Raw genomic sequence first — 27,501 nt, forward strand, 5'->3', positions numbered from 1 at the left:
GCCTGAAATCAACCTGCAGCCCAGCCCTGCTTACAACCGGCTGCTCCTTATTTACCCTTCAAACAGGAAAAGCAACTCTCAGCGTAGCTCTTCTAGGAATTTTTTATGCCAAGCCTCACTAAAAGGCTGCTTTATTTAACATTGGGCTGCTAAACTCTGAGCACATGTCTCACAGGTGACAATTCGCCTTAGGACTCCGAGGTGTTTCCAGCACGGACGTTCCCTGAGCTGCATCCCTGAATTCCAAAGGTAGGAGTGGGTCCCCAGCCCTGGGAGCCCGGTGCGGGGGGTGGCAGGTGCCCGTGGCAGCAGCGGTGGGAGGGAGGTGGGCAGATGGGTTGGAAATAGTTCATACTTCAAACTACAACCACTCCCCATCTGCATGAGTGAAGACACTGCAGGATTTGGACAAGGGGAAACATTTCTGTTCTTAAGTCAGGCACCCCAAATCTGGCAGTGCTCTGCCCAGCTCAGCAGCGCTGCCCTCCCTCCCTTTGCTTTCTGATTTTAAGGAGGACAAGCTTGTTCTTGCAGGTTCCTCTGAACGGGTAAGGCCAAATCGCAGCTTGTCCTCAGACAGCATTTTGCAGTCCTTAATATTTGAAACCTGCTTTGCATCTTTCCAGAAGGAAATGCAGCAAAGCCCTGACCAAAAAATGTGTTCCTTGGGCTCACCACTTTCAGCAGAATAGAAAAGAGCGATGGGTTACTGAGAAAAGGACATGAGCAGGAGCACACAGGACAGCAGAGAGGCACTGTGAAGAGTTCAGAGGCTTAAAAATAAAGCAAGCTCAATCCATGCAGCCTGCTCCAGTGTATGGGAGCCAGGACTTCAACATCAGGGTGGGACCGAGCACATGTGCCTGATCAGAACTTATGCACCTTCAGTGACTTCTTAGTTGTTGCAAATATGCTAAACATAGCAATTATTTTTTTCAACTATCTGCCTGGCGTTGGTGGGTTACAGGTATACTTTATGGTATTTTCCTTCTTCCTCAGGGTGACTCGTGACCCTTGGCCACCCCCCTTGGTTGTGCTTTCTCTCCCCACCACCATGCGGGTGTCAGGTAAGGAGGGAGACAGAAATTTACTTTTCTCTGTCTGTTTTTCCACAGTTCTTTATGCTCCTCTCTCATTTACACGACCCCTTCCCAGCCCAACTACCCTGACTTTCCCCTGACAGGGCCATGGCAAAAAGCCTTTGTATAAGCATCAGGTTTTTAACAGATTTGTGTAGATTTCAGCCTGTTGTATTTTTCCCAATGAAACCCTCTGCGGCTGGGAAGATACGGCTATTGAGACATTCCTGGTTCCATAAGAGCCATTCAGCTGCAATATCAGTGTATTTTTCTACTTTCTTTCCATGCAGGGCTGGAACGTTTTGCTCTGATGAGCCCTGCTTTAGAGCCAAATGCCAATCACATTTGTATTAGCAGCTGCTCAGCTGTAGCTAGTGACTAATTGGGGGACAGCAGCCTTCCCAGTGCTGGGAACGTAAGAAATATTTGAATTTACATAGCTTTCTGACTAATTATCAGATTTACTTTAATGCAGAGAGAAATATTAATAGGGGCTCCCAGTAGCAGGGTAATGCCTATCTGAGCATCACCACATGCTCAAGAGATAGTAATTAAGAGATCAGAGTCCTTTTAGAGGATGAAGGAAGAGTATTAAGGTGCCTTCCCATGCCACCCAAGCCCTGGCTGTCACCCCGTGCCTGGTAACCTGGGGACACACAAACCATGTCCCCAAGAAGCCAGATGGAAGCTCCAGTCCCTGACCCACCCTGCCTCTGCTCTCACCTGGCTCCTCTCCCGTCCCTCGCAGGCGTGATCCGGTCCGTGGTTCTGCTCGTCACGCTGCTGGGCACATGGTTCATCGTGCAGACGTACTTTGACCGCAGCTGGAAAGCCATCAGCCTGCGGAGCTGGATCGGTGAGACACCGGCAGGGCTCCAGCCGGCTCCGGAGGGAGGGGGTGGGTGTCCCCTTTGTGAGCCAGACCCCAGAGCTGCATATAGTTGCCATGAACATTTGTACTTGCAGTTCCTGGCCAAGGCTATAACCACCAGTTCTGACCACTGGGGATAGCATGGTGAGAAGTTGCACCAAGGCGGGTGGCTCTGGGGGTGCCTGCAGACATGGGGAGCAGTTTTGGAGAGATAGTGCCTGAACAGCTGCTCCTGCCTTGGGGAAGAGCCAGCATCTCTCTGGGTGTCTAATCCTCCTGCTTGGTACCCACAGGTGCCACCAACAAGCTCGGCAGTGAGTACCGCTCTCAACTTCATCTCCATCACACAACAGTGCTCCATGGCTGAGGGTGATGGTGGAAGCACAACAGGTGCCCTCAAGAGCCCCTTTTCCAAGGCAAAGTCCCACCCTTCCAAATGCAACGGAGTTTCATTATTGCACACAGCAGCAATGTCCTTGGTGGGCTCTGCAAATGCACAAACCCTCAACAATCCCCCTGCCCCAGCAGAAACAGCCCTGGGCCACAGGCTACCGCAGGAAGAGGGTCACCGGCCTGTCCAGGCAGTGTGGCACAGGTCCCTACCCTGGCCAAGAATGGGGAAACTCTGGGCAGAAAAGCCACCAGGGATGGCCTTGAACAAGCGCCAGCTCTGAACATTTGTGGCACACACCCCTCTGATGGCCGTGCCATCCCGCTGCTCACACCCAGAGCAGCACCTGCCAGCTCATCCCACCCACCCCAGCCTCAGCACCATAAACCTCAAACAAGAAGCCAGTCCCAGCCCCAGGACAAGCCTCCTTCATGCAAGAAGCTGGTCCAGGTGTTGTCACGTTATGGGGCACCGTGCCCCAGCACCAGCCCTGCTCAGCCCCTCCTGGACACAGCCGGTGTCCCCCCATGGCTTGCAGCTCCGCTCCCCCCTCGCAGGCCAGCAGCCGCCCCGGCACAAGTGCGGGAACCAGAAGAGCTGCCCCCAGAACCAGTTCGCCTTCAAGATCATCAGTGGTGCCGCAAACGTGGTGGGACCCTCCATCTGCTTCGATGACGTGGTGTAAGCAGCACATTGGAGGGATGGGGCTGCCCTGGCCTTGAATGGGAGAGTTTAGCCTCTGCCAAGCACAATACTGGCCATCACAGGGCATTTGTAGCTAAAAGAAAAGAAAAAAAAAAAAAGGAAATTGTTTTCTTTGCTACCACTCCTGCAGATATTTTGCTGTCTGCAGCCACTTTGCCAAATCACACTGTTTCACTGGCACCAGTATCTCCAGGGCATCCCTGCACTTACTGGTCCTCTCCACTTTCCTTTCCAGCCTCATGAGCAGCGTGAAAAACAACGTTGGCCGAGGCCTGAACATCGCACTGGTGAACGGTGAGTCAAGCAGATACTAACCCCTCTGTCCCCATGGCTGGGGTCCCTTCCTGCTCCTGGGAGGGGACAGGCCACCAGGAACCCCATTCCAGGCACAGTGACTGAGCCAAAAGCACATCAGACAAAGTTACAGTTGCAAGAAATGCCAAGGAGGATGGGAACAAACCCACCTGGCTCATGCACAATGACTCCTGAGCTCCACTGAGCAACACATTCAGTGTCACAGCAAATACGACACACTGAGGGACGAGCAAAGCATTTTGAGGTGGTAACCCCAAGCTGGTGGTCTGGCAAAGCCTAGAGCCACACCAGTGCAAACTCACTGTGCTCTGTTTCGAATTTTAACCTTCTAGGAACAAGTGGGCAGCTCCTGAAAGTGCGTACGTTCGACATGTACTCCGGAGGTAAGCACGGTCCCTTTGCTGCTCCACAGCTCCCAGCCAGGACTTACACTGGCACTGCTGCCTGCTGGCTATTTAGGCTGCTCCTCTGCCGTGTATTTAATGATAAAGTTGAGTGGACTTTGACCAGGGTTGCCAGCCTGGGCGAGAAAAGCTCAGCTTTCCCTGAGGCCCTTGAGCCTGGAGCCCTTGTAATGCATTCATATCCGAGGTTGGCTATTTGTGCATTTTAAGTGCATGTAAAAGCCTGAAAAAAACAAAATTCCATTAAGCTAAATAATCCAGGGCACTTGGGACCTGAGAGTGGCTACTTTCTGAGATCAGGTAGTTACACTAATCCTGAGATTTTGCAGCTTTCACCTCTGTTTTTGAATGCTGCTGGTGGCTGAGCAGCAGCTTGTTTCCCTGCCTTTTGCAGGAGGATAAATGAGGAGCTTGGGGCACAGCAGACGCTGGTGCAGGGCAGGTGAGATGCGGCCCCCAGCCCCAGTGCAGCCAGGCACAGGGAGCAGAGCTTGGTGGCAGCAAAGACCACGTCCCTGTGCCTGCCAGCTTCGAACAATCTTCTAACAGCAAGAAGCTGCCCTGAGCAGGGGCAGCGTCTGCTCACAACCCGGCTCGCGCTGACTTGCAGGATGCTGCAAGTCCCACCATGGTTGCAAATCTGTTACCAAAACTCTGCAGAGTTTTGGCAGGAATACTCAAAATCACATGCTAAAATCACCCCTGTAGGGTGATCCCCATGGATCAATCACCCTTTTTCCTTTTGGGTTTGCCAACTGTTCTCGGTAACTCTGGAGTTTTAAGGAGAAACAGCAATATCGTGAGATTTCCGGCTGAGTTTGTGAGCGAGATGTGCGGTGGGAGAGGCACCTGGAAGAGACAGCAGTCAGCTCCTGTGCCGCTAGATGGGGCATTGGACTCAAACATCCCTTGGATGCAGAATGAGGAATAATTCCAGCAATCCAGCCACAGGCAGGATGGCAGGGCAGGCAGCTCTGCGGCCAAGTGGGTTAATTTCTTGTGGTGGGAAGTAAATTCACATAAGTGGATTTCCCAGCAAACTTTAGGATCGAATTCCCCTTTGCAGTTGTACTAGCAGGGGGAAAGCCCCAGCCCTGGGTGCTGTGGGAGACCCCAGGTGGGAATACAAAATGGGGAACGCAGCACCTGGGAGCCACATCCTTCCCCAAGCCTGTGACCCCAAATCCAGGCTGGCACCAGGATGTTTCTCACCAACCCAGAGGAGATTCCCCAGCAGCCACACAGCTGCTTAATCCCCTTTTCTTCCTTTAATTGCTCTTCTCCCCTAGACATTAAACAATTGGACACCTTCCTCCAAGAGATCAAGTATGGCACCATGGTGCTGACAGCCAGCTACGATGATGCTGCCACAAAGTGAGTCTGGCCCTGGGAACAACACCTGGCTCCCCAAAAACCCACAGCTGGGGGGAGCTGCAGGTGCTGCTGCCAGCAGCAGAGAGGGGACAGGAGGGGACAGCCATCTGCAACCACACTGACACCTTCTTACCCTCTTTCAGGATGAATGACAAAGTACGGGCACATTTTGTGGGGCTGGGCAGCAGCCACGTGAACAAGCTGGGCTTCCGTGACAACTGGGTCTTTTTGGGAGCAAAAGGGCTGAATAACAAGAGCCCCTTTGAAGAGGTACATGGCCCTGCACTGCCACCAGCTCCAGAGGCTCCCAGCTTCTCCATAGCACCTCCTGAGCCACATCTCACGTGCCTTTCTGCAGAAGACATGGGCCAGCAGCGTTATCCCCCCACATCGAGCCAAGCTGCAAGTTTTGCCACGTCTTGCAAATTTGCACTGTGCCGCCAACCTCCTCGTTCATTTATCTCTTTTTTCTTTTTTCCTGCAGCACATCAAAAATAATCAGAGAACAAATAAATATGAGGGCTGGCCTGAGATGCTGGAGATGGAAGGCTGTGTCCCCAGGAAGATGGATTAACATCAAGTCCCAGTCTGCCATGAAGGCGAGACCAGTCTCACAGGGACCCCAGCCCCACCGCAGGGACCCCAGCCCAGCAGCAGCTGTTCACTCCAGGGACCAGCCGTGTCACAGCAGGGGCTGCACAGGGCTTGGAGAAGGGCTGTACAAGCACCCGTAGAGCCCGAGCAAACACCTGGCCAGGTTTGAGCCGAGTTGTCCTCATCTATGGGTCAAATTTGGGCTATTTTTTCTGTCTTCAAACCAAAAACTTTGTAGGAGGTTTTTCGGATTTCTTAAATAAGATATCTATTATAAGACACTACCTTCTCGCTTCCATTTTCAAGCATAATCCCGGCTTTTCCTGGACATTGCCATGTCCTCTGCCACCAGCCAGGTATCACCATCACCACAGCACCGCACACAGCTGCTCCCCTCCCCACATGGCACAGGGTAAGGTCATCCCTGGGGATGCTCAGACCTTGGTGGGTTCCCCCTGGATCTCTTGTCACCCCCGCACACACTGTCTCCTACAGCCACAATAAGGCCCGGTGGCCACAGGGATGGTTTGCAGCAATGCAGGGTAATATTCACAGACCAAAGCATTTCCCCCACCCAATTGCATCCTTCCTGGCTTAAATCAGAGTTTAAGCCCCCACGACAGGTCCCCCAAAGGTTGTGATAACACCAGGGATGCGCCAATCCGACTTTGGCCAGCAAAAAGGGAGGAGGGATGGATGTGCAGGTTTCTCAGGCAGCTGAAATTGTGCAGCACAACCGATAGGTGGGAGCCTTTTACCAGGAGAGCTGGAGCCAGCATCACCCTGGAGGGATACAATACACCAGAGCTGGCACCCCCACAGCCACTTTGCTCGGGGAGCTGTACCCCAACACTGCTGGCCGACCCTGTGGAACAGGAGAGATTCCTGCCCAAAAGCAGGCCAGCAAAGCCCCGCAGACCTCCTTCCAGGATGGTTCCCATCCTGCTGCCCAATGTCGAGGAGGTCCTGGGGGAGCATCTGCCACCAACTCGTGTCTGGGTGTATTCACCCGTCTGTGCCCAAAGCCTCCCCAAGCACGAGCACTGCTGAGATCTGATAAAGCGTGTGAGCAATGGCCCAGGCTTATCTGTCATCATGGACAGGGACAAATTTGCATCATATACAGACTTTAATTTCCTATGATTGTATCAGTATTTTCCTCATTCTTCAAAGCAGACCAGCAGTTTTGCAGAACGTGAGGCTGAAGCATTTCTGCTGGAGCAGGGCAACACGGGGCACTTCTGCACAGCCTTTTCTGCCTCTTAACAGCAGAGTTTGCCCCAGCACAGCTTCTAACAGACAGTTCACATTGGTTGTCTGAGCCCACAGGTCACCCCAGGGGAGCAGAAGTGGGGAATGTTGGCAGGATAAGGCCAGGAAGAGACACAACCTGTCCTGCACCGGCCACCTTAGGGATGAAACCCTGGATCCAAAACCCGGCACGACCATCCAAAACCAACAAGGCAACCAGTTTCCCCTAAAGAAGGAAAAATCCCAAGATAAATTGTGCAACATCTGTAAAAACTTCCAAAAGCAAAACTGAAATAAAACTCCCAAATGGCCATCACAGAGGAATCCCTCAATAGCCGTAGTATTTTATCCCGGCTTATCCTCCTGCGCTCTAAACGTGCACCTGACCACGCCGAGGGAAGCCTCTGCCATAAATCGATCCCTAAATCCGCTGCAACAGCAGCGGTTAATCCTGAGCGCTGAATCATCCCAGCCCATGGCAGCGAGAAATAACCCAACACAACAGACACAACAGCCCTCACATCACCCAGCCCTGCTGCACTGCCAGCATAAATATGCCAACTATTTTAAGCCCCCTCAGAGGATCTAGATTCACTTGTAAGCCAAACTGAAAACAGCCTAAGAGCTGGAAAGGCGGCTGCATGGGGTAAACCAGCGCACGGCATCGGCTACAGCCCGGAAAACACCCGGCACCTTTCAGCCTGGCCCTTTGCAATGCACGTTAGAAATCTGGTTGAAAGCCAAAACAAAGAAAACTTATGTTTCAGCACGCTACAGACAGTTAAAACTAGCTTTGAATCTATCGCTGAGCAGTTACTAAGGTACACCACTATTTTCAATAAATAGGGAGAGCGAAAAGTGCCACTCCTATGGCACCTTAATCATCAGCCAGTGTTTTGAGGAGCCATTCCTGCCAAAGTCACAGTGTCCTGAGAAATAAATGGAAGATTTTCAAAAGTCCAGAATCTGGGAGGCAGGGGTATAGATAAGGCTTCAGGAGTCAAATTTAACCTGCTAATTTTTTAAAAAAGATCTGAAAAGGGTGGTGGGTGCGGGGACAGCAATCCCCAAATGAGGTTTTTTTAGTGCCCTGGCATTTTGAAAGCTGTATTAGTGCAGACACAGGCACCTACCTGGCTGGTTATCACGGTGCCACATCCCCCAAGACTTCAGCAAACACAAGCCCTGACCTGCCCAGCCTCCCAGGACACAACTCAGGGTACCCTGGGCTCACCGGGGGTCTTGGTGGGCTCCAGCAGCAAACGGGCAGCCCAGGGCACTTGCAGGAACAAAGTTTGCAAAATCCAGTGCTGCAAGAAGAGCCAAGAGCCAGGATGTGGACGGGCAGCAGAGGGATAATCCTCCTTTATTTTGGTGGTATGGATTTATTTCGGCAAAGCACCCAAGGAGCAGCTAGGAAGGATGCCACCGGCAAGGACCGACGGGTGCCGGGGCCCCGCAGCCGGGCGAATCCGCGTCCTGTGACATCTTGCCCTGTCAAGTGCAATTACTGTAATCTTCCACAGCCTCTCAAAATACAGATCCCGGCTTAGAAACCGGGCATCCACAGCATGAAAGCTGCCTTTGTGCCTGGGCAGAGCCTGGGTGCGAGCCAGACGTTAGGTGCACGAAGAAAATGAGTTCTCCACGTGCTGGGAGAAGGGAGGAAAAGCAAGATTTCCCGCCCGACCCTGCTGCAGACAGGCTGAATTTCACCCACATCTCCCCGCAGCAGCTGCGGAGGGGCCGAGAGCTGCACAGCCACACATCCCCCCAGGAGTAACGGGGACGGTGACCACGGGCAGCCAGCCAGTCCCTCACCCCAAGTGCGCAGGGCACAGCCAACACGTCAGACCATGGGGGCAGCTCACGGGAAAAAGGTAAGGGGGCTGTATTTTGGGGGCTGCTGAAGTGGTGGTGGGATGATGGACAAGGCGCCATCTGCTCACATGTTGTTTGTTTTGCCCCATGCGTGTTAAGGCAGGTGATGGCAGCAAGGGATTAGAGAGAAGTGACCTGCTCCCGGGTGCGTCTGTCACTCATCAGTGACAGATTAAGTAATTCCACCTGATGGGCTCAGCATCTGGGCCTGCCAGGGCTTTCAGGACAGCAAGGCAGGGGTGAGAGCATTGCACTAGGATAGGCAAAGTTTGGCTTTCTGGGGAGAAACATCAGGCTTGCTCTGAGCATGTCCAGCAGCCTGTGGGATGTCTCCCACAGATGTGGTGCAGAATGAGCCCCAAGTATTCCGTGGCTTGTGAATTTCTGCCAGCTCCTTCCTGGGATGGGGAGGAGCTGGGCCAGGTCCCATGGCACCCACACGCATCTCCCTCTCCTCCAAATCACCCAAGGAGAGCACCCAAACAGCTCCAAAAGGAAACGGGGTTTTACGGAGTCAGAGCCACCCAGAGGTGGCTAGAGAGGGTTGTGCTGAGGATTCTGTTAGATGTCATTTTGTCTTCACGTCTGATGACATCAGTGCCTAGAGATGCATCACCACTATTTGGCTGGGATGCCCTGATCTGCTATTAGACTTCTGGAACTTGCCTCCCAGATCTCCAAGAGAAATGCGCTTGTGTACCACACTAGGTCAGTAACTTCTCTTGCAACAGGGACAACTGCGACTGTTTACACCAAGAGGGACCCTGCATGCTCAGCAGAGCATGGCTTTCTTCCAAAACCAGAGCTAGACACTGGTACAGGGGAAACACACAAAAAAGCCACCTGCTGGCAGCTGCTGACAGCCAGGAGGGCAACTGGGGCTGACATGGGATGAGCAAACATCTACCTGTTTTTCTGGACCTCAGAGAAGTGCCAGGCACAGGAGGTGCTGCTCCCAGCCAGCCTCAGTTTCTCCTGCACCCATCCAAGGCACACAGGGGGGCTGCAGCCAGGCTGGGGGGATGTGGCATTCCCGGGGCTCAGGAATATGATGGCAAACTTGGGAGGAGCCACATTCTGACCACAGTTAATGCCCAGACCATTCCTCACGTGGCTGTGACCTTCAGGCTTTGGCACATGTGCACGGGCATTACTGAAAGCAAGGAAATAAGCTGGTTAGGTCAAGCTTGGCTCAGCGCCAAGCAGTTCAGCCCTGCTGCATTCAATGCAATCTATGACAGCCTCTCGACCCCCAAACCGGATGGTTTTTGGACAGATCTCCCCATTGCTCCCCCTTTCCAAAACACCACAATTCCACCACAGCCCAGCACTGAGTGGCTTTGAAACACTCCTGGGAGCTCGGACTCTCCCATTGCGCCAGCTCACCCTTGGCTTGCTGGCAGCCCCAAAAAAGCTCCAAGACAGTTTTACCTTAATTGGCATCAAAAAGTCAGAGATTTCATTCCTGTCACAGCCTCCCAAACATTGCCTAGGTTGACAAGAGCTTGTGCCACCACACGTCTGTCAACCAGCAGGGACATCTGTGGCAGCTGCTGGGTCGGTGCTGTACCCTGTGACTGAAGGTGATGGGGGATGGAAACAAGGCAGCTCCTTCTGCTGCATTGCCAGAGTGGGCATGAACAGCAGGCTCCAGCCCTCCCCGAGTACCAGGTCAGGTCTAAGTGATGAGCAGAAGAGCTCTGTTTCCCCTAACCAATGTAAAACCAGCCTACTCAGGGCACAGTCACATCAAGGGCTCTGCCAGCACGACCCATCCACCAGCTACAGCCCAGAGGGGACCCGCACGGGAACACAGAGCACGAGGAAGGCTCAGCACCCCTCGCCAGTGCTGCCTGCATTAGCAGTCTCGGCTGCACCCCTTTTAAACTTAGACCAGAGCAGCACTCCAAGGGGATTACAGTAGTGGATTGTGGAGTGCAAGGCAATCCCCAGCTCCACAACAAAAGGGGCCGGAAAGGCTGCCAGCGTGGCTCCAAGGACATTTCTACTTTCAAAGGCTGCAGCTGCTCCCAAAAAAAACCTGTTCTGGTATCACCGTGTCCCATGGGTACAAGCAAACAGCAGGGCTCCAGCAGGACACCGTCCCCTTCCAGGACACCCTTTGCTGTGAGGCAAGGACTCGACAGGGGCTGGTTTAGGGGTGTTGCAGAGCTGGTGCTGATTAGGCTAACATCCCTCTAACCACAGCAAACTGCCTTCAAATAGCCCTGCAAGCGCAGCCTCCCCAGCAGCAGCTCCCAGGGTGGCAGGGCAGATACTCCAGACCCTCCAATAAAGGAAGGGGCTGTTTCCAGGCACCTGCACCTCTCCGCTGCTTTTCTCCCCTGTTTCTCAAGACAGGGTTTGCATAGCAGCCGCTTCCCCAGGGAAAGTTTTCTGTCCCCAAATTCCCAAGAGTGTCAGTTTACACTAATGTCAGATGAGCTGAGATTAGCCTCACTGCCCAGTGAGGAGCTTTGCTCTGCAGTTCATTTAAAACAACAACAGGCAGCACGCCAGTGCCAGGGAGAGGCTCCGCTTGTCCAGGCAAACCACAGTACCTGGCTGACCATGCCGAAAACTGGGGCTTTGAGAGCATCCTTTAAAACTCCTTCATCTGAGCGTTGCAGAAGGAGAGGACCGGCGTTTTTGGGAGCTGCTGGTGGGATTTCCCCACGGACACAACTCACCCCACTTATGAGGGCATCCCCACAGCCCGGCCAGAGAAGTGCCTGTGTCCCAGCTCCCATGGGATGATGCACTTACTGCTCCGTCATCCACCCTTCTCTTCAGGGCAAAGGGGAGGTGGCCCACGACATGCACCGTGTACCTCAGCTGCCCCTATTTCCAATCAACTTTGGCTTCTGCCAACCTGCTCCACCAACACACTGAGCTGCACTTCATAGAGTTCTCTTTTCAGCAATCACACGCATTATTCACACAATAACAGAGGTGAAGGCTACAAAAATCAACACTTCAGCTCCAGAATAAAGAACAAGTCCCAAAATATTCCTCTACAAAAGGGTGGGAGGGGAAATAATTCTGTTGTTAGCAGGAGGAGGCTCTCAAACAGGTAGATAAGTGCCACTGCCCTTCCACCAGCTCTGGGCTCATGATAACAGGGTCATACTCCTACTAAACTTCTCTGTAGAACTCAGTTATCTTGGCTGTCATGAGAATGATCTCAGTTTTTAAAGGCATCTGTTTGCTGCTCTCACAGTACAGGGAGAGAGTAAAATATAAAAGTTGTGATTCTATGGATTTTCCACCCATCCTCAAGGAGGCAGGAAGCAGCAGTGATTTTCCCAGAATCACTTAACATCGAGCAAGGGACTCACTTCCCCAGATCCCCCCACACAGGTGAAATCCCAAACCAGACATCCCTCTCATGGGACTAACCCTGACAGTTCAGCTCCACATGCACGTATCCTGCTTGGAATCACCCCAGCACCAAGCCTACACATTCAGGGTGACTCCAGCTAAAGCAGCATCCACCATGCTCAGCACTGTCTTTTCTCTTGACTAGTGCTGGCTGTGAAAACCATGGTCCAATGGGGAGCAGAGCTCCAAAATGCCAAGGCAACATCTAGAGGGATTTTTTTTTAATCTATATTGTTAAATGAAAGATCCAGATTGACCATAAAGCTGGTTTTTGCCATTCAAGAACTTAGAAACTCTTATCCAGGCTACAAAAAAATCCCAGGCCCTTGTTTTGGAAAGCACAGGTGACAGTAAGCAGAACAAGAGGAGCTGTGTTGGTGACTTGCAGAGGAGAGGTTCATCATGAGAAAATGGCTGTTCCATGCCAGAGAAGCAGAGCACAGGGAAGAAACTGCCATGAAGGGACCAGCACTGTGGCTATCCTGGTATGGGGACACGGATCACATGAGGCTGAAGGATGTGGTCCTGGGACCTGCTATCACCAGTACCTTCCCTGCAGTTACCAGCATGGGCAGCATCTGGAATTGAAACTGCTTCAAAACCAAGATGACAAACGAGACAAACGAGGCCCAAATCGCTCCCAGAGGGAACAGAAAAGCTTAACTGTAGCAAGAGAAAGAGGCATGAAATGCATCAGCTTGTGAACTCAGGACAGGTTCCGTGGTCCAGCAGCCCCTCGTGCAAGAGGGAACATCACAGGGACACAGCCCTTAGAGGCAGAGCTCCATTGTGCCCACCAGACCAGCACGCACAGCGGGATTTTCGTGGCTCTCCCTATTTCAGAAAGCCAGCAGCTGGTGTCCATGTGAGCTCTATCAAAGCATCCTTGTGCCCAGCCAGCACAAAAGCCCTCGAGGGACCCTGCCCGCTGGAGCAGTGGCTGTCCCCACTCACTGGCTAGGGCTGCCACTTTGCTTTCAGCAAGAGGAGCTGTGAGTGCCAAGGCCCACGAACAGAACAAGTCCCACCGACAGCCACTGAATGCCATCAGTTGTTTGGCGGTACTGGCTCCAGGAGCAAATCCAAAAATCAGATGGCAACTGGGAACTGCAACATTTCGGTGTCCTGAAGCATTGCGCTGTTGGGGAGAAGGGTTTGCCACGTGCTGCCTGCAACAAGCCTTGGTTCAGAGGGCCAGGAACAAGAGCTGATGACTTTGCACATCGTGCAAGTCCATAAGTGCCTTGTGAGAGTGGGGAGATCACTGATGAAAAGCCCATTTCTGGGTAACACATGCCCAGAAAACAACATCTCAGGCTCTTGACACAGCAAACACCTCTAAGCCCTCTCTTCTGACACAGCACAGCCCAGAGCAGAGAGCTGGGCCAGGGCTGGTCCCCAGACCTCCACAGAAGCCCTCTAAGATTACTTTATCCTGCCTCTTCTTTCCTTTTTCAACCCTCTGAAGTCTCATAGGTGGTGACATTTGGGAAATCTGATTAAACAGATGCACTGCTCCAGACTTTCATAGGCTTGAGGTTTTTTTAAGATAATATTAAAAACTCTGTAGCATCCCAGCCTCCAGAAGTCAAGCTTGTTACAGTAAGTTGCTCTAACTCCTGGAAAGAGATCTCAGCTTTATTCCTTACCTCTTCAGCCTAAATTCCCAGACAGCACAAGTAAACCAGCTCCAACACCTAATATAACCCACTCCAGAAAGGCTGGCATTTTTGTCCGGGGAGGATTTATATGGGCTCAGTGCAGGCAGGGAACTAATTGGCACACAGCTGCCCCAGTTGAAGGGTCTGCCTTCCCCACCCTGCACTGCTGCTTCTGCAGCTGCACTGGATCAGCTGCCCCCATGTTGCATCCTTCACGGTGCAAAACCAGCTGCCAGCACCCTGCTGTGATACCTGTCCTGGCTCCCTAGACAGCTGACTTTGTGCTGAAGCAGCCAGAAATAAATATTGTCCCCATTTTTCATGTGGCATAAGCCTCCATTTTTGAAAAACACTATTCTTCAAGGCACTTCAGGGTATCTTAATGGTCTCTTTGCAGCATGACAGCAATTCTCTCCAAAACTGCTGGAGCCCTTTTGTACCAGTGACTGATGCTCTTCCCATGCAGTCAGCAGCATTTCCAGAAATAGCACAGCAGTCTTTGGTATCCTCAGTGCCACCACACTTACAGTACAGGGCAAAAACAATCTCCTGAGACAGGTGAAAATTGGTTTATCCATAGCAACAACTTAACTGGTGCCAACAACATTGAGGTGGGCAATGCAAGTATTGCCAACAGGTTGAAGGGTGAGAATTCAGCTCTGCCCTGGCAGACAGCAGTGTTATGTGCTCTGCACGTTGCAAGGGATGAGATTAAAAAGCACTGAACCGCAGGCAAGGATTTCCTTAGGACCACAGGAGAACAGCAGGTTCAGCAGCACCATGCCAATGGATGGATGTGCTGCTCTGGTTTGTGCTATAGAGCTGCCAAGAGCCTCCCTGTGCCCTTAGCCATGGGACGTTGGGCTTCGCAGTCAGCTTGAATGCTGACAAATGAGCCTTGTGTGCTGGCTGCCGCAGGGCTGAGCCCCCTCACTGATTGCTGTCATTAATCTGCAGGAAATTTTCGGCTAAGGTCGGGTGCGTCACGCTCCATCTCCCCAGCAGCCAGCGCCCCATGCAGCAGCATTTGCTCTGGTCTCGGCAGGGAGTTCAGTGGGGTCCCTGCCCCAGGGCTGGTGGCTCTGCTGAGCTCCTGTTCCCATGCTGCTGCTTCCCTGCTTTAGCTCTTTCTGCTCTTCTTTCTGGGCAGGCTGTGAAATTGGGCTTGATTTGCCAGTTTTCAAGGCTGCAGGAGGGCTGGTCTTGCCTTCTGGGGCCAGCCCTGCTGGGAGGACTTGGGAGGAGAATGGGCGAAGACAGGCAGAGGTCAGCGCGGCACTCATCTGTGTCAAATTGTGTTTTCTTTATGAATAAAATAACACCAAGTGCTATTTGAAGCATTTGCAATTTTCCACTTGACTAGGCAGCAAAGTGGCCACCTGGCTGGTGCTCCCCAAGAGGAGCTTCAGTAACATGAGCCTGGCCCTGTACCCAGACCGAGAGATCCCAGCCTCTTTCTGCAAGCCTAAATTTACTAACTGCTGTTGTCAAAAAATCCCCAAGGCTGCTCATCACCCTTCTGAGAGCAGCCACAAAATCCCCAAGGCTGCTGGTGATCCTCCTGAGAATGGCCACGAGCATCTACCTTCAGCTCCACCTTATCCCAAGAAATGCTGCAGATTCATGGAGGTCAAAAGACTGGTCATGAAATGTTACACCAATAACTTGATATTTTCTTAAAGCCCTATGCAATATGATAGGGAAATGAGCCGTGGTTGCGGCCAGGGACCAGGAGTAACACAAGCTCACAGCTTTGCTTGAAAAACCTGCTCAGCCGTGGGCAGCAGGGTATGGAGGGCTGGGCAAGGGCAGCAGAGCACTGGGCAGACTGGGACAGGGAGCAAAGGGGTTGGGCACCACGCTGGAGCAAGCACGGGGTGCCCTGGGGGTTCAGAGGGGCCAATGGGGGGTTCAGCCAGGTGCCACCTGCTGCTGTCCCCCTGCTGAGACCCTTCCCATGACAAGGGCAGCACTGCAACAGCAGATTTCATAGCTGCTGGCTCAGGAGCGCTGGGATGTGCTTTGACACCGACTCCTGGGTGCCTGCCAGTCCCGATTGCAAAACCTGCCAAAATAACAGTGTCCCATAATGAGCTGGGAGCGGAGGAATGTGCACAGTCAAGCTCCCTGCCGCAGAGTAACCCTCCCGAACCCAGAGAGATAAACACACAGTTTCTTGCCACGGCTCCAACAGCAGCGATGTTGTGACCACCACTGGGAAGGGAGGGCGAGCATTGTTATATTGTCTTTCCTAACCCTCAAGAAATTTTGGGAATTCATCTAAACTGGAGCACTTCCTCTGGCCAAGGCCAGCAGGGAACTAGCAGTGATATTAGGTGTTGGGGCATGCTGGTGATTTTTTTTGTGTTTCTCCTTAACAAGAAAATGGTGTCATCTCGACAAACATGTGCACCAGCTTGCTGGATCAAATAAGCCTCAACACCTCACATGGCAAGACTTTGCAGCAGAACAATCGAGCTGACAGATTTTTGTGCATTTACATCACAGATGGGAAAAGGTCTTACTAATCCTCAAAAGTTTCTTCCAGTGGATGATTTCACTGATGTCTCTGGATCAGTCCCAGCTGCTGCAAATGAGCACAGATAGACCAGAATTCAGCAGTAACAGAGGAGATTTAGGCAACAGCTTAGACAACATCTCAGCATCCAGGAGCATGTAAGAGACATTTTCATACAGAGCAGCAGGAGCAGCAAGAGGGTATCTGAGGCTATTTGAAAGCAGTGGTAGAGTACAGTTTGGCTGACCTCTAAATTGCATGTTTTGTGGCTTCATCCCACACAGAAATGCTGGCTTCAATCTGCCAGCCATCAATGCCTTGTTCTGGGTCACGACAACTTCTTTCAAAGCCTCTGGGTTAAGCAATAAGACTTATTTTAGTCAATGGATGCGTTCATTCATTGAACACCAACGTTCCGGACAAAATACCTTTCTCTGAGCCCATCTGCTCCCAAATAGGCTGGGCAATTTCCAACCCTGCTAATGGTGCTTCCCTCCCAAAACCAGGTCTGTGAGAGATTCACATCAGCTCTCAAGCTGGGTGGCATTTTGCCCACTTTAATACCTCTTCATAATCATAATCTGATTGCAGCTATTCCTTGCCTAATTTATTGGCTCAGACTTGGCTATAGTGCAGTACAGATGCTAAGATACACCTCCTTAATGGCATCTGTATTGATCTGAACCTGCCTGAAGCCATCCTCCTCGCCCTTCCCGTGGCTCGCACTCTGACCACGCTGATGGCTTGTTTCCCTAACGGCTTGCATCAAAGCAGAAATGTGCCAAAATTCCCAGGTATCAATTTTGCTGCAAGTAAATATTAGAGCGCCCACGTGTAGGACAAGTAACACTGATTAATGGTTTATACAGAGAGCCTGGCTTTAAGCTGCGGTTGGAGCATTGCAATCCCAAGCAGGGAGCTGCGGAGGAGGATTCCTGCTTAGACCCGGTGTTTCAAAGCAGCCTACACCTGCAAAACTGCCTCCAGACATTTGCTGGAGGAGTTCTTTGCTGTGCATCAGTCAGGACCAGGAACAGTCCTGCTGGGGTATAATGATGCCCAGGATATCTGGGAGTAACATAGAACAGTAAAAGTACATGAGACTACTTACTATTCATACTTTATGTTGCTTTGTTGCATTTAACCCCACTTAATAGCTAATTCCAGCTGAAGTGGTAGGTGTCCCCACTGAGATGGTCACAGCAGGCTGGGGATCCCAGGCAGGAGCTGGCCTGTGGGTTGGAAGTGGTACCTGCTCCCATCAGCCGTGTTTCCAGGATCCTCCTTCTCTTGCTGAAGAAATTCCCTGGCCGGGGCTGCTGCTACCATGGATGGAAGCACCGGGTGGGCTTGGGGCAGCTCCTCCTTCATCCGCCCACCCCACGTGCATCTGTCTCGCTCACCTGCAGAGGGGCACAGTGTTACTGTCTGATGCTAGATTTTGTTAGCACTTCTTAGTCCTGGGTAGATGCAGGCATTTTCCACCCATTTACTGCAAAACACCCTCCCCATCTGAGCCCTCACTGTGACAAACAAAGCCCTCTGACTCCTGCAGTACCTGACCCCCTGCACAGCAGGGTCGGGGACAGAGTCCTGTCCCCCTTTTGTCCCATGGGGAGCAAGTTAAAGTCTCTGTCATTTGAGCAATCATTAACTCCCGTCCATGAGCTGGGGAGGTGTGAGAAGGCATCCTGCTCTGCAAACACACTAATAGCTGGAGTGGAGATTAGCAGGAGTGTGTTTCCAGCCATCCCGTGCCATGGAGGTGACGGGGTATCAGGGACAAGGCACCGCTTTGAACAACCTACATGTCCTTGGCTTTGCCACCACCAAGGTCACCGCCACGGTGCAACAAGCACAACTCAGGTTGTAGTGGGATTGCACAGTGTGTGCAGGGGGACAGGGAGCAGGAGGGAGGGCTGGTCCTCACCATTACAGCCAACATCTTACATTAACCCAGCGGAGGAAATGTTTAACCAGCCTCCAGGACCTCCCTGCAGCAGGAGGTGAAACGTTGTCTGCCTTCGAGTCTGGGCAACTTCAGCGGGGCCAGAATTTTGTCTGAGGATCAGGAGTCTGGACACAACTGACAGCAATGCTGCACTCCCGACCCCATGCTGAGAGTGAGATTTAATAAAGATACAGGCAGGGCCAGGCAAGCTGTCTGCTCAGTAATTCACAGCTTGTATCAGGCTCCTTGGCGCTGCGGCCGGACAGACAGTGAGCCCGTCTTGGCGGCGGCGTTATCTCACTGTCATTGTGTTCATGTCAGGCTGGCTGCGTTACACAACCACGGAAAAGCCAGTGTGTGTGTTGGGTACTCACTTGACTTGTCTGGGGCTTTTTAATACACGGGAGATGTGTCCACACAAGAAAGCTCCTGATGCCGCAGCAATTGGCTAGACCAACAGCAGCCAGCACCTAACATCGCTAGCAAAGTAACTCAACGACTGAAAGTCTATCTAATATACAGCCCCAGTAACGAGGACCCAGCTGTGGGCTCCCCCAGAGCCACCTTCCTCCTTCGGCATTCACTAATTAACCGGACAGCTACCTATCAGTGACACTCTGGGGCACAATCAGCACAGCATTATCTTCTCTTTACTTATACATTGAATGAAAATACCACATCACTTCCTCAGCTGGGCAGAGTCCAAGTCCCAAGAAATCATAGAACAGAATCATAGAATCATTTTGGTTGGAAGAGATCCTCAGGATCATCGAGTCCAAGCGTAACCTACCTCTAGCACTAAACCATGTCCCTAAAGACCTCATCTGTGGGTCCTTTAATCCACTCTAGGGATGGTGACTCCACTGCCCTGGGCAGCTTGTTCCAATACCTGACAACCCTTTCAGTGAAAAAATTTTCCTAATATCCAATTTAAACCTCCCCTGGCACAACTTGAGGCCATTTCCTCTTGTCCTATCACTTGTTACTTGGGAGAAGAGACCAACACCGTCCATGCTACAACCTCCTTTCAGGCAGTTGTAGAGAGCGAGAAGGTCTTCCCTCAGCTCCTGTTCTCCAGCTGAACCCCCCAGGTTCCTGAGCTGCTTCCATCACACTTGTGCTCCAGACCCTTCACCAGCTCCGTTCCCTTCTCTGAACTCGCTCCAGCACCTCAAGGGATTTCTTGTGAGGGGCCCAAAACTGAACACTGTATTCAAGGTGGGTTGTCACCAGTGCCAAGTACAGGGAGACAGTCACTGCCTTGGTCCTGCTGGCCACACTATTCTTGATGCACGCCGAGATGCTGCATTGAGCCAAATGGTTTTTAGGAGCATGCGATTAGACAGGCTATGGAGCCACAGGTGATGTGAGGAGAATCTGCACAGCCATGAAAAGCTCACAGGGCACATGTGGACTGCAAGGCAGGTTGCAGTTTGAGCAAACAAACTGCACAGCCTCCCCACTTAAAGCCCCTTCCTCCACCACAGCCTTGGTCTAGGGGCAAAAGCTGTATTGGACCTTCAAACCCTGCCTGTGTCTAACCCACGTCTGATGGGGCTGGGCTGACCATGCACACACAAGTACACGTACACACATACCAGGCACAGGGGAATGCAGACCAGCCTGCCTCTCACCTCCTGCACTTGAAACTCCGTGTCAGTTAAATTCAACAGCTCCTGGTCAGGAGGTAAAAAAATATATAAATTAATAAGTTTTAATAACAGCAGCAAATGACCAGCAACTCTTCCTACATTTCATCTCCTGTAGCAGAACAATACCTGTGCAGTCCTTTCCCATTTCTCTCTCTTTTCTTCCAGAAAGAATATTCCCTTCAGCCCAAGTGTCCAGGTGGCGGTGGGAAGCCCAGGAGCGGTGGCTCGGGTGAGTCCAGCAGCCTGTGCTCCCCAGGGAGGGAGAGGCTGGGATGTCTGCTCACACCCAGCGCTGCTGAGCCCTTGGCTGGAAAACACGGCTGGGATGGGGGGAAAAAATCCTGGGATGTAGAGAGGAGCAAAATGCGGAGAGGTGGACATAAGTGAATAAGCAGCTCTGTGGCTACGGCAGCCTGGCCCCTTTCTGCAGTCCTTCACAGGGACGGGAGCGTCTGGTCAGGAAGTGGCCACGCTGGTGTGTGCACCCATGGGTGCAGGAATGTGGCTGGTACCTGCACCTTGGTGATGCCCCACAGCATCCCTTATCCCCTTTCTTGGGGTGGAAGTAGTTTCCTGTCCACTTCCTGGGACCAAAATTATGGGCATCTGCAGGCTGGCAAAGAGCGACCTGGGCAGAGCCAGACCACAGTGCCCATCCCAGAGCTGCTGAGGTGGTTAAACTCCTCCTTCAGCTTTGCAGCCTCTGGATTCCCAGGCTGTGGTAATTCAGGGGTGGCCAACATGGTACATCCAGCCACAGCACGGATGGAGACAAGGGGTCCGATCCAGGCAGGGGCTGCATGTCAGCAGGATGAGACCTGGGGCAGCGATGCAGCAGCATCACACAGCCCTGGTGCCACCAGGATGCCCATGGCCCCCACCCAGGGGCTGCTTCTACCTCCTGCAGCCCTTACCCATGAGGTGCAGCAGCTGTTCCCCTGGGACCATGCAGCAGTTGGTAGATGACGGGGTGTTGCAACATGCCAGGGAATAATCACGATAACTCGAGCGGTTGCCCTGGTGCCGGGCTTGGCTGTTGCAGTGGTTGCTAAAGAGAGTGGGCGTGCGGTTTCCTCTGGGGCGATCTGATTTCTCTGGGAGCATGCTTAAGGCACGCTTAGGAGAAATCATTCTCCGTGGAGCAGGGACACAACCTCTCCACTGGCAGCAGCAGCCACACTGAGTGGGCTGCCTGGGCACCTGGGCATGCACAGAGCTGTTTGCTTTGGGAGGAAAAAACAATTAGCTTGTTCCTCTGTCCTGGGAAAACATCGTCAGGCAGCGAAGAGCAAAGGCAGCAAGTTTTCGGGGCAGCAGAGGGACCTTTGGGACCAGCACCGAGGAGCAGGCAAAGCCACCAGCTGCTGCCATCTGAGCTCCAACACTTGCTGGGGTCCCCGTGGGGTGACGAGAGCAACAGGAAGGGAGTGACAGTGCAGCGGCCACCTCCACGTGACCCTCTGTCCCTGCTCCCGCTGGAGAGACCTGACAAGAGCCGGGCAGCTTCGTTGGACCCTGCCAAAAACTCATGCAGGCGCGAGCACAGCCGGGCAGAAGCAGCAGCCTCAGCCCCATGTCATGGGGCACAGGGCAGCACCTGCCCCCCGGGCTCCCCAGGGCCACGCTGCGGAAATCAGGTAAGTCCAGGACCACCTGAGCTGCCTCGGGGGATCCCCACAACTCTGCCAGCTCCCCCCTGCAGGGACGGGCTGCTGAGCTTCCATGGGATTAGTCTGCGCTGCATACATGTTTGCGCACAGGTGACTTTGGACCCTGTTTTAAATTTTATTTGAGATATCAGGTTACTTTAATACTTCAGTAGCTGGCTGAAAAGCTGCCCTTCTGCTTCTGCCCTTCAAAACAGACCCATATCCTGCAAAAAATTCTGTAAGCAAACCCATGTTGCGATTCAAACCTTCTTGGAGAAGCATTGGGCTGGACAGGGGGCACTTGTTAATATAACACAATCCCTGCAAATCAACACGGGAGGATTTTCCCTGTATTCAACAAAATACCTTTGAGCTACCTTAAAACATTCATTAATGATTGATGCGTGTCTCATTCATAGGCAGGCAAATGCACAGAGAAAATATTTGATGAGATATTAAAAGTTTGCGATTATCAAGAAATATTGCTAAGCATCTGTCATTGCTTAACAAAACTAACCAAGTCACTCCAAATGCCACTTGCAAAAGGCACGGGGCTGACACCCCTTGGTGATTGCTACAGAATGGGATCCCAGCCTTGTTATCTTTGCTTATCACAGTCCAAAGTAATGAAATGAAATTATTAACCAGCACACCCAACCCTGCCTGCCTGCAGGCAGAGAGGAGCTTGCTGCTGCCTGACTGTGCAGGCATTTCCAGCATTAGCCAACACAAAACAGGGTACCAGTAACTTCCACACACCAGACAGCTCAGCTAGTCCCAAACCTGCTGGGATTTCCCTCTTCCAAATAAATGTGATGAGTGCAAAGCTCAGCGGGTGATCAGGGTGACATCCCAGGTCCTTTAAATTCGGGGTGATGGCAACTGCTGGTGTGTGAGCTGAGCTGGTGCCCACTCTGTGCCCCCTCACATGGGTGCTATGCTGGAGTAAATGGGGGACCCCAGTCCCATGGGCTGCAGTGCTGGCACGGTGCTCAGCAAGCATGGGCAGGACTAGGAGCACTGGCTATACTGGTGGGAGAACGTTGTCTGTACGGGCGGGGAGCACTGGCTGTACTGGTGGGGAGCTCGGACTGCACTGGTGACCCAGCCCCAGCATGTGCTGGGCAAAGAGGCAGGGACCGGGGTGAGATGTGGCAGCAGTGCCAGGAGCTGCACGGCCCTGTCCCCCTGCCCCATTTTACATTTCCAGTAGGGTTTTCTTTCTCCTTTCCAACCCTGTGACCTCGTGGGTTTTATTCCTGAACACCAGGGCTGAGTGAAGGCGAAGGGACCTGGGGCATCCCTGCCTGCTGCTGCCACCCAATAGCTGGGAACTGCTTCCCACAGCAGCCACATCGAGTTACATTCACTCTATTGCATTATAAATACCAGAATTAGCCTTGCTTAATTATTTAAAACTATAGATTAAAAGCAGACAAAGGCTCTTTGCCTCCTTTCCGGAGCACGCGTATCACTTATCGGTGATACGGTCGCCTGGTGACAAGCAAGGGGGAATGTGCCAGATGCATTGGTATGAGATGTTCCCGAGCTGCTGGCATGGCAGGAACCAGAGGGCAAAATCACTGTGAGGGTAGAAGCTGGTACCATCTTGCCCAGGGTGGGTAACAATTAGCATCTGACAGTCTTAGGGCTCACATTATTATCATTATTATTACTATCATCATCCTTATTAACATCATCATCCATCACCAGGGCAGTAAGCCACAGCAGTCATTAAGCTAATGTGAAGGAATGACAGATATTTTGTCCCAGGCTCAGCCAGATAACAGCAACACACAGATTAGTTGGGACACTAAGGCACATTTTGCAGGCTCAGCTGCAGGGACTCACCCACCAAAGGGCTCCCAGGCACAGTGAGTCACCTCAGCGGGCAGCACCCACATCCGACCCGCTAAAGCCAGCATCTGGGTGCCTTGTCCTGCCCCGAACCCACTGATCACACAACAAGTGTCTTCCAAAAGCAAGTGCCCACCTTTGAGGTCAAACCACTCATCCTCCTGGTGGCAGACCCTCTGCAGTGCAGTTGCACATTCCAAAGCTGCTCTCAGCCCACAAAGCTTTGGGGCTCACAGAGACGAACATGCAGTTGCTTCTCTGCACCATGATGCCAACCCCAGCTATTCTCTGTTTCTAAAATACAATTAATTAATGCTAGGAAAATCATGCAAATTAAAAAATGCCATCAATTCAAGAATCCAAAACTAGAGACAAACTTTCAGCTTCATTCTTTGTAGGATTTAACATACAGCACAACCTCTTGTCCCATTACACTCTCATGGGAAAAGCTGTAGGGCTTAACTCCAGCTCCACTTCAGAGAGTGGAAATGTGTTGTTAGGAGACAGACTGCCTCAGCAGCATTGACTGAAAGTTCATGCTCTAAAATGAAAAACAAAGTTAACTTCTGGTTAACAGGTAGAAGTGTGCGTGTCCCAGTGCTTAAAAGGAACGGCAGCTGATTTAAAGATCCCACGCACATGCAAACCCCTGGGGGGTGTAAGGACAGACCTGCTCCCCTCAGCGTTCCCAAAGAGGGGGGTGTGAGGGATGATCCCTCATCCTGGGGGAAGGAGGGCTCCCCAGGGAGTGAATGCCATTAGGTACCATAGCCCAGAAAAGGGAAGGCTGTCCCCAGGATTGCAGTTAAATGTGTCAGAAACTCACATTATTTCCCAGGCTCAGGTTACTTCTGTAAATAGCTTTAAAGTAGCTCTGCTGACGCATAATGAATGTGTTGGTTTTGCAACCTCTTTACTTGTAGTATGTGTATGACAAGCTTCTTTCAGCATCCCTTCATTAATCTGTTGGTTCTTTAAAAAAAGACACATTCATTAATAAATCCCAAGCATCCACAAAACCAGAGGTTCTTCCCTGTAGCCACACTTTTAAGTGATCATTTCTGCCCAGGAAACAGTCCCTTGGGTCAGTGTTTTTACAAACCCAGATCCAGGGCTCTGACCCTGAGGTTTTTGTGCAGCCTCATCTCTTCTACCAAGTAATAGGGTTTCACAGAATTACAAGTAGCAACATCCTCTGAGCTTGCATCCCATTCCCAGAATAATGCCTTCTGTCTGTTTTTACAGGGATGGCATTTCACAAAGGCACATCCTCTGCCCAGAAAGGGATGCCCAGACAGTATTTTTAACAAAAGCACTTTGGCCATCATCTGCCCTTATTGACAAACCTCTCCTGAGATACTCTAGTTGGAAGTCAGTTCTCAAACAGCACAGACGGCAGAAATAAAAGACTGTGAACTATGGTTGCTTTATAGATTTCGGCTAAAGCTAAACACTGACCCGTGTGGCAGAAGACAGCACACCAGATTTGCGAGTTAAGGATGCTGAGAAGCATCACGGCAGCGTTGCATGGGACAGGGTGCTGCAGAGGGCTAAGGGAAGAGAAACTCACTTTGCAGGTGGTGTGGAAAAGGGCCGAGGGATGCGCAGGGGAAGGGCGAGCAGGTCGCACCAGGGGCAGGACGCCAAGGAGAGCTTGCAAAACAAAAGCCAAGGGGGAGAAGGCATTTCACAGGAAAACCTGCAAAAAAGCAGCCAAACTATGGTTTCTTGCTGCACCTTCTTTTATACAGTTGCAAGTTGAGAGGTGCTAGGTAGGAGCCCAGACCTCCACCCTACAGTTTTCTAAACTCAACAGCTATGGATTAGTTTTCTTTCCAATTTCTCTTGTTTTTTCCCCTTGTGAAGAATGGCTGGAGCCATGCAGGCAGCACCCCTCGGGTTACCTGCCCTTTCCAGCACCGTTAATCCCCTTAACATTCCTGGGGATTATTTCCATCCCGCCTGGATGGTGAAGCCGGCTGCCCATGGCAGCACCCGGAACAGCACACGGTCTGATGCAGAGGGACCTGCGGGGCAGCCCACCGCAGAGAGACAAGTCGCTTAATCCTCAATAAATGCTCTCTGAAGGGCATCTCCTCTGAGGAAAAAGCAAAAAGCAGCAGCAGCAAAAGGAAGGAGAGCTGAGCCCCCCTGTCTGCAACATGAGCCAGTCCTCCTCATCCTCCTCCTCATCCTCTTCCTCCTTCTCCTCCTCCCCAGGAGCAGGCTAAAGCCTTTCTCCTTGCCCTGGGCTGCACAAAAGCCACTCAGCACCCCAAGCAGCCCACCACATCTTACGCACCCAGCAGGGCACAATTAATGTACTATTTGCAAAATTCAGGTTTTCAAAGTCGTTTAATGTTGCACCAAAACTGCCTTGTATCCTGTTCCCCCAAAAACTGGGGCTGAGCATAATCAGAAGTGGAAACAACTTGCTCCAGGACTGCAGAGTGATGATTTTATCACAAGTCTCACAGGAATTTGGAAATGTATAAGCATTTCCAGGTGAGCAGGAATTTGCGCTTTGCTTTAGGTCAGAACAGGCCAAGATTTTATAATGATATTTTTCTCCTCCAACCAGTCCCACACCCTGGGGCAGGAGGGTGGTTGGTCTCTGGGCCACCTCAAAGATGCTGAATATTCTCTGTGGGGGTCTATTGGAAAATTAATCAAGCCTGGGAACTTGTTTCAAAGCTACAGCTGGGAAAGGAGATAACGTCACACAGTCCAAGCACCTGCCAGTGGCCCTGGCCTCCTCCTCCAGGCAGCCTTGCTTTTTACTTACAGAAAAGTCACTTGGAAACGTACCTTCCCTAGAAAGCCTCAGACTTCTAGAAACGAGAAAAGGGAAAATATATAAAAGCAAGCAAAAGACTGAGTATGTCAAAGGAACACAGCTACTTTTTATAAGCAACACTCCAGAGCAGATCTATTTAAAAGGTCATGTTGTCTTTCTGAGTACAGCACAGGGTATTAAAATGCACAGGTTTTGGTTTGTGTTTTTTTTTTTTTTTTGTTATATCTTGCCAAGAACAATATAAAAATGTCTAACACCTTTTGCTGATTTATGATGGTGGCCAAGGAGGTGCCAGAGCAGAGCCTTGTTCATTGATCTATGGCTGAATCATGCAAAACCAGACATCCTGCTGTAAATCCACTCCAGAGACCTGGCTTGATTTATACCTCCAGCACTATAAATACTGACAAAAAGCAGCCTGATAGCAGTCTGTCTCCCCTTACATGGACATGAATTACACCAGGTCTTGAAGATGATAGATCTACTCCCTGAGAAATATTTTGCACTGGGTCCCTATCTGCCAACCTGCAGGAGAAAGGATGCCCCATGCTTACTCCCAGCATAACCCCACACTGTGTTTTAGGCACACCAATATTATTATATTCTCATTTATCTTTTTCTGCTCAATGCAAATGAGACATTCCTTGAATTATTCTAGACTAAGGTCTTCTGAAGGTTTAAAGTGCTGTTCTTGTAGTGAGGTTCAAGGCTCCTTCCAGTCCCGGTCAGGGACAAGATCAGGGCTTTGACTTTGTCCCCGGGGCAGCACCATCACCCACTGGAAGGCAAAGCCTCGGTGCCTGCACAGCCCTGGGCACATCTAGCACAGCGAAAACCAAGCTCAGAGCTACCTGCTGTGTCCTGGCCCCTGCAGAACTGTTCACACAAATGTACTCATTGGGAGGACTTTTGCATGCTGATTTAGCAGCTGCCTGACCAGAAATGCTTCCAGTCCATTTCAGTTCCTCCTACTCCTTCCTTCCCTGTAATTTCTTCATTTCTGCTAGTTTCAGGGAAAAGTTCCCCATCTGCCTTCAGTAAATTGGCTGATAAATTGCTGCTTCTTTGCAAGCCTCGGCCGTGCAATGTTACACTGCAACAGTCTGGAAATAACCACATCAGCCAATTCAAAACCTCCAGGCTCGCCACAGTGCTCCCCCAAAATCTGCA

At 51.6% G+C, this 27,501-nt stretch overlaps 2 protein-coding genes and 2 long non-coding RNA genes across 14 annotated transcripts in view; 2 read left to right on the forward strand and 2 right to left on the reverse strand.

Annotated features, from left to right (window-relative positions):
- Nucleotides 1-2,319, reverse strand: part of LOC110362666 (uncharacterized) — a 28,028-nt gene extending 25,709 nt beyond the window's left edge. For all 3 annotated transcript variants that reach the window (XR_010475134.1, XR_010475130.1, XR_010475129.1), the window contains exon 1: nt 1,803-2,319. This is a non-coding gene — a long non-coding RNA (uncharacterized LOC110362666). The remainder of the gene's footprint in view (nt 1-1,802) is intronic.
- Nucleotides 38-5,832, forward strand: FAM3D (FAM3 metabolism regulating signaling molecule D). 4 transcript variants are annotated; one of them, XM_005507592.3, is made up of 10 exons: nt 51-249; nt 1,000-1,067; nt 1,828-1,935; nt 2,244-2,264; nt 2,899-3,022; nt 3,282-3,340; nt 3,694-3,744; nt 5,055-5,139; nt 5,283-5,409; nt 5,624-5,832. In XM_005507592.3, the coding sequence occupies exons 2-10, from the start codon at nt 1,055-1,057 to the stop codon at nt 5,711-5,713; spliced, it is 678 nt and encodes a 225-aa protein (XP_005507649.3). In that variant the 5' UTR covers nt 51-249; nt 1,000-1,054; the 3' UTR covers nt 5,714-5,832. The 4 variants fall into 4 exon arrangements, with proteins under 4 accessions (XP_064931661.1, XP_005507649.3, XP_064931660.1 ...); XM_065075589.1 differs by having other exon boundaries at nt 38-249; nt 5,283-5,714; XM_065075590.1 differs by lacking the exons at nt 51-249; nt 1,000-1,067; nt 1,828-1,935; nt 2,244-2,264 and having other exon boundaries at nt 2,361-3,022.
- Nucleotides 5,658-27,501, reverse strand: part of LOC110362664 (uncharacterized) — a 34,207-nt gene continuing 12,363 nt past the window's right edge. For 3 of the 4 annotated variants that reach the window (XR_010475137.1, XR_010475138.1, XR_010475135.1), the window contains 2 exons: nt 19,975-20,052; nt 5,658-17,828 (listed from right to left, as the gene is read on the reverse strand). This is a non-coding gene — a long non-coding RNA (uncharacterized LOC110362664). The remainder of the gene's footprint in view (nt 17,829-19,974; nt 20,053-27,501) is intronic. The other variant, XR_010475136.1, reaches the window with a different exon arrangement.
- The window catches only part of FAM107A (family with sequence similarity 107 member A), a 29,383-nt gene continuing 10,540 nt past the window's right edge, over nt 8,659-27,501 (forward strand). Inside the window, exons 1-2 of one of the 3 annotated variants that reach the window (XM_021294616.2) lie at nt 8,659-8,864; nt 20,194-20,257. In XM_021294616.2, the coding sequence (XP_021150291.2) occupies nt 8,841-8,864; nt 20,194-20,257 (88 nt within the window). In that variant the 5' untranslated portion in view covers nt 8,659-8,840. Of the gene's footprint in view, nt 8,865-20,046; nt 20,064-20,193; nt 20,258-21,076; nt 21,666-27,501 lie in introns of those variants that run through there. The other 2 variants (XM_065075595.1, XM_005507557.4) reach the window with 2 other exon arrangements.

The sequence above is a fragment of the Columba livia genome, chromosome 10 (genome assembly GCF_036013475.1).
Source record: "Columba livia isolate bColLiv1 breed racing homer chromosome 10, bColLiv1.pat.W.v2, whole genome shotgun sequence".
NCBI classification, from domain to species: domain Eukaryota; kingdom Metazoa; phylum Chordata; class Aves; order Columbiformes; family Columbidae; genus Columba; species Columba livia.

What these genes read in the sequence shown, in the direction of transcription:
- FAM3D (XM_065075588.1), top strand. Translation starts at nt 2,649, where the DNA reads ATGGCCGTGCCATCCCGCTGCTCACACCCAGAGCAGCACCTGCCAGCT. An exon ending in GAACATCGCACTGGTGAACG is followed by an intron (nt 3,341 to 3,693) that starts GTGAGTCAAGCA and finishes TTAACCTTCTAG; the next exon opens with GAACAAGTGGGCAGCTCCTG. An exon ending in TACGATGATGCTGCCACAAA is followed by an intron (nt 5,140 to 5,282) that starts GTGAGTCTGGCC and finishes ACCCTCTTTCAG; the next exon opens with GATGAATGACAAAGTACGGG.